The 5,058-nt window shown below is 32.4% G+C and overlaps 1 protein-coding gene across 1 annotated transcript; it reads right to left on the bottom strand.

Annotated features, from left to right (window-relative positions):
• Nucleotides 1–787: 787 nt before the first annotated feature.
• LOC131002641 (uncharacterized) lies at nt 788–2,934 on the bottom strand. Its single transcript, XM_057929107.1, has 7 exons — nt 2,719–2,934; nt 1,966–2,132; nt 1,699–1,879; nt 1,480–1,602; nt 1,248–1,391; nt 1,097–1,151; nt 788–957 (listed from the first exon to the last, which is right to left on the bottom strand). The coding sequence occupies exons 2-7, from the start codon at nt 2,127–2,129 to the stop codon at nt 788–790; spliced, it is 837 nt and encodes a 278-aa protein (XP_057785090.1). The 5' UTR covers nt 2,130–2,132; nt 2,719–2,934.
• Between the last annotated feature and the right edge of the window lie 2,124 nt (nt 2,935–5,058).

Here is a 5,058-nt window from a genome sequence, read left to right on the forward strand (position 1 = left end):
AGAAAATTCGTAACAAATTCTATTTGACATACACTACACATTCAGCTAAATTCGTAACAGGATTGAAAAAGTTCGTAACAGGATTGAAAAAATTCGTAACACTTGTGAGATTAATTATGAATTTGCTTAACAATTCGTATGCCCGCATGTAGTTTGTGCATTTGTATAGTCTTTTATTTAGTCATTGCTTATATTTCTATAGTATTTTTTAATTAAACAATGAATTATAATTTTTATGTATTTGTGTTGTTCTCATTAGTAGTGCTTCGTCCTATACTAATTGAGTTCTGAAAAAATTTATTCCTTAAAGTTTGCATACTTATTCAACAAAAATATTTAAAAAATCTTAACATTTGTCAGATTATTTGTAAGCTATAAATTGTGCCTTCACATGCACCAAGATAAGTGTTCAGAGATAATTTATTAAAACTGTGACTTGTTGGCTGACTTTTCGAACACACCCTTCAATCATAATATTATTAATACATAGGTGAATTTTTCACATACATTTATTTAGAATTCTATTTTTAGAGTTCCACCTATTACGAATTATAAGTATGCAAGCCCCCAACCAATCGCATACCAATAATTAAAACAACCATGTTTATTCAGTATAAAACCAAGACAGTTATGCAAGATACTTAACAAAACTTCCAACAAATATCCAGAAACCAACAATTACGAAATGCTCGTAATATTATCCAACTCGCCAATAAAGAAAAATAAAGTCTATCTCTGCAAGTAGATATGCGTCATCATAACAAGATCCATATATTTGTTGAATTCATCATCCTAGCAAAGTAGCATCAATGTCTAATGCGGGGTTATTGAAGACCTCGTCATAGTACGCATTAGCTCCAACCGCAACCGCATCTTTGGCAATATTTTTCTCCCATCCAAGAAGCACTGCACAGTACCTCGCACGTAAGAGGTTTAGTTGCTTCTTTAGCTTCGGCGCTAATCCACAACTCCATAAAGATGGATTCTCACCCATAAACGCCTCCATGTGTCGCATCATGTATACGCCAGAGTCATTTATGTTCTTTGAATCCCCCCATTTGATATGTGGTATCAACATTTTTGATCGTTTCACAACAGTTGCTCTTGTGCACATGACCTAAATGTCCCATGTAGTCTCCAAGCATTTGTTTCTGTGTAATTAATAAGCATTAGAAAACAACATAAACATTAAACAATATACCATATAAAAATGAAGTCACAAAACAAACAAACGAAATTGTTTTTACCACGTCGTTGACCGTTGACAAATATTTTTCATCTCGGCACTGTACTTGGGTCTCATTCCGACTGTCTAAAACATACGCCTTCTCTTTCCTTATGTCGACGCATACCATGAAAAAATTCATTATTCTATACACAGGGAAGCAGAACTGCAGCAAATTTTGAAATAGAACACTTTAATAATATAATTATTATGATTTCAATATGTGATACCAGTGCATAGCATAAAAAACAAACCAAATCTATGCCTGAAACAGCCATCTGTTGAAGCCCTGATAGTTCATTAGATAGAAGCCTAAAAAATATATCCCGACGTCTATTGTATGTCCAAGTACTTGGCGGTTGAACAATAGACTCCGACTACAAACACAAAGCCCAACAACATATATTTCAATATAATATGATCATAGATACAAGTTCAATTAACGTATAAAATAAAGCTGGTACGTGTCTTACGCAAATTTCAACCGAGGCAAAGAATCGTGTTGGCGATGCATCCGACCTGAACTCCTCATTCATATTCAAGCATATCACCCACGCGGTAATGACTTCAGGACTTACAACATTATCCCTGCAGAGTGTTGCCATGTGCATTCGTTGCAGAATTGTATTATCATACTGGAACATCACTTTGACACTGTAATTAATAATAAAAAACGTGCATTATACATAATGTACATTCGAAATAAATTTTATACAAACAAATTGAAAAAGTTTTTTTACTTGTCCTCTTTCTGGTTGTACATCCCAAATAGGGCCAAAGCCTTCTCTTTCTTATTGAGACGTTTGGTCGTACTCACACTCCTCTCCATAAAAGGGGACAAATTATAATTTGTTTTCTTAAGCAGTCCCTTGCTTCTGCAACGCATTCCCACATGATCCACCATATCCTAAACCAACTCGAAAAGGGATTAGTTTCAACAACTAAAATCATTCATGCAACCTTTCTTATCTTTTTATTCATGCCACAAATTTAAAACTTATTCATTATTCATTTGAATTCGTACTCCATAATATTTAAAATCGTAAACTAAAAAGAGGTTCGTACTACAAACTTACAAAATCGTAAGATTAGAAACCTACAATCCAAATTCATATTGCAGTTCAAAAAAATAATTCGTAAAATTCAGAAAATCCCTACAAATCAAATTATAAACTTACAAATTCGTGAACTTGTGCAAATGATTCGTCATCCAAAAAAAAATCGTAACCAATCGCAACCAACCAATCTGTCTTTCTCCACACGACAACTCCCCAAAACAATTCGCAACCACAATGGCAAAAATAAATCCTACATCAATATAAACTTATACCCCCAAATCAAAAAAACCCAAATTCGACACACACATAAGAAACCCCAGAATCGAATAACTAAAAGTGGAACTTTCATATATCTAACTGATTCTTCACATAATAATCAAATTCTTCACATCAATCTTAAAGAATTTTAAGCATAAAGAATCCACAGTTACGAACCACCCTTCGTCTTCGCCATGACGACACACAAAAACCCTCGGTTCGTCGCGTTCACTATGCGCTGTGAATAGATGAGCGCCGTTAATGGAAGAGCGCTGTGAATGCAAGAGTGAATGTTTTGTATTTTCGCAGACCTAGTTTTGAAGGGAGAGAGAGAACTTTGATAATACACTAGAGTAAATGTATATCAATGACATAATTGCAAATTCATAATACACTAGAGTAAATGTATACCAATTTTATCTTCCCCTAATTTAAAAGATCCGATCTTCTCAATTCCATCATAAATCATTTAAGATATTGAAATAAAATCTTACCATATCAATCGGCGACAGAATCGGAAAAGACAATGATAAACGGAAGGCCAAATTTGTGCTGTGACAATTATACCCTTATTGTATTTATCACTACGAATCACAAGTATAAACCTTAAGAATCATCAATCTAGTAAACTCACGATCTGGTCCGTTGATTTAAGAGTGATGGATGGATGGATTTCATCCATAATTTATACACTTAAGAGTGTTTTCATCCTAGCCCACCCCTATATATATATATATATATAGGGAGAGGTTCAAGAAAGAACCATAAATAAAAGAAGACTGGAGAACCATTTTCAGCCATTCGATCATCAAGATCTACGGTGGATGCATCATCTTGTTGGATGAATGCAGATCCTGGGTTCGAATCCTGAAGGGAGCATTTTTTTTAAATTTTTTTAGTGCATTAATTTTAACAGCAAATGCATTAATTTTTACAGTGGATGGATTAGATTTGATGGTTCTCCCGTTCTCACAAATAATGTAGTTCTCTCTAGAACCACACCCTATATATATATATATATATATATATATATATATATGAAGAGGTTCTAATAAAAACCTCTGTTAAAATGAGAACTAGGAACCTAATCTTGACCTTTTAAATATTAGATCTAATGGTTAGGATTTAGTCAACAAAAGAAACTGTGCATCTATTATATTTTATTGTGCACTTAAAAAATATGCAATTTATGCAATTGAAACCAACAATGCAAAATACTCAAGCAAATCGAAATTGTGCATCTATGCAATTGAAACTGTGCATCTATGCAATCGAAATTGTGCATCTATAGTTTAATCTCAGTCGTCTATTTTATTTAAATCAATGGCTTTAAATTGGTTCCTAGTTTTCATCTTAAGAGGGGTTTTTATATTAACCCTACCCTATATATATATATATGAATACTCAAATATATCTCATACGGCTCCACATTATTTAATTTTATTAGGAAATTTCGATTTTGACTAATTTATAGAAAACTATGCAAATATATTATTGCTATTGGCACTTAAATATACGAACTTTGGGCTCATTTTTTATTTTTCCCACGAATTAATTTTGAAAGTTGTCAAAAAATACACAAACTTTGAGAATTATCAAAAAATATACGAATTTGGGCTCATTTTGTTTTATCCCACGAAATATATTGGTATAAAAAAAATGATCCAAATAATTCTTTTATAATTAACTAGCTAGCTTAATTAATTTAATTAATGATAGATGATAATTATTCATGAGTGACAATTTAAAAAAAAACAAAATGAATCATAGTTTATGTATTTTTTTTTTGGCAACTATTAAAGTTCATGTAAAAAATCAAAGTGGGTCTAAAGTTCGTGTATTTGGACACCAATAATTCGTGTTCGTGTCTTGTCCGCTCCGATTCGATAACCCGATAATCGAATAAGAAACTGTAGTTCAAGTAATCCTCTCTATTGTGCGACAATTGGTCGATATTGAAAAATTAAGTTGATGATCTCAAATTTGGTGTGAAAATATGTAAAACGTACCTTTTTTTAATGTTACATGTGCTCAAATATTCAATATTTTTGTTTAGTTCAGCTTCAAATATCATTTTGAACTCACGTGGCATTAAAAGACCATGTCCATTTTTTTTTATATGTAATTTCATGTGTAACTTATTTCTAATTCACAACGTTGCTACTCGCCTTTTATTTCGAAATAAATTTGCATACTTTTCTATAGTTTAAGTGTTAATTGATGAAATTTGATGATCCAACATAAAATTTAAAAAGTTGTTTACGCGCAGGCGTGAGGTTGTATCCATATTTAATGCAAAGCGGGCTCCTATAATTTCGTAAGTAAGCTTTATTTTACATTTAGTGTCGGCCCATTTTGGATAATTAGGGGCGGCCTCTGCCATTTCAAACACACACATCTCATGTATCTTTAGAAACTAGTACGCTCTCCCGTTACGATGCACGGGTTACGATTACACTAAAGCATCAATATAACTAAATTAATAGCCGTCATTTAATATAATAATTTTGGCTCGTA

This window comes from Salvia miltiorrhiza, unplaced genomic scaffold (genome assembly GCF_028751815.1).
Source record: "Salvia miltiorrhiza cultivar Shanhuang (shh) unplaced genomic scaffold, IMPLAD_Smil_shh fragScaff_scaffold_163_2:::fragment_2:::debris, whole genome shotgun sequence".
In the NCBI taxonomy this organism is placed as follows: Eukaryota; Viridiplantae; Streptophyta; class Magnoliopsida; order Lamiales; family Lamiaceae; genus Salvia; species Salvia miltiorrhiza.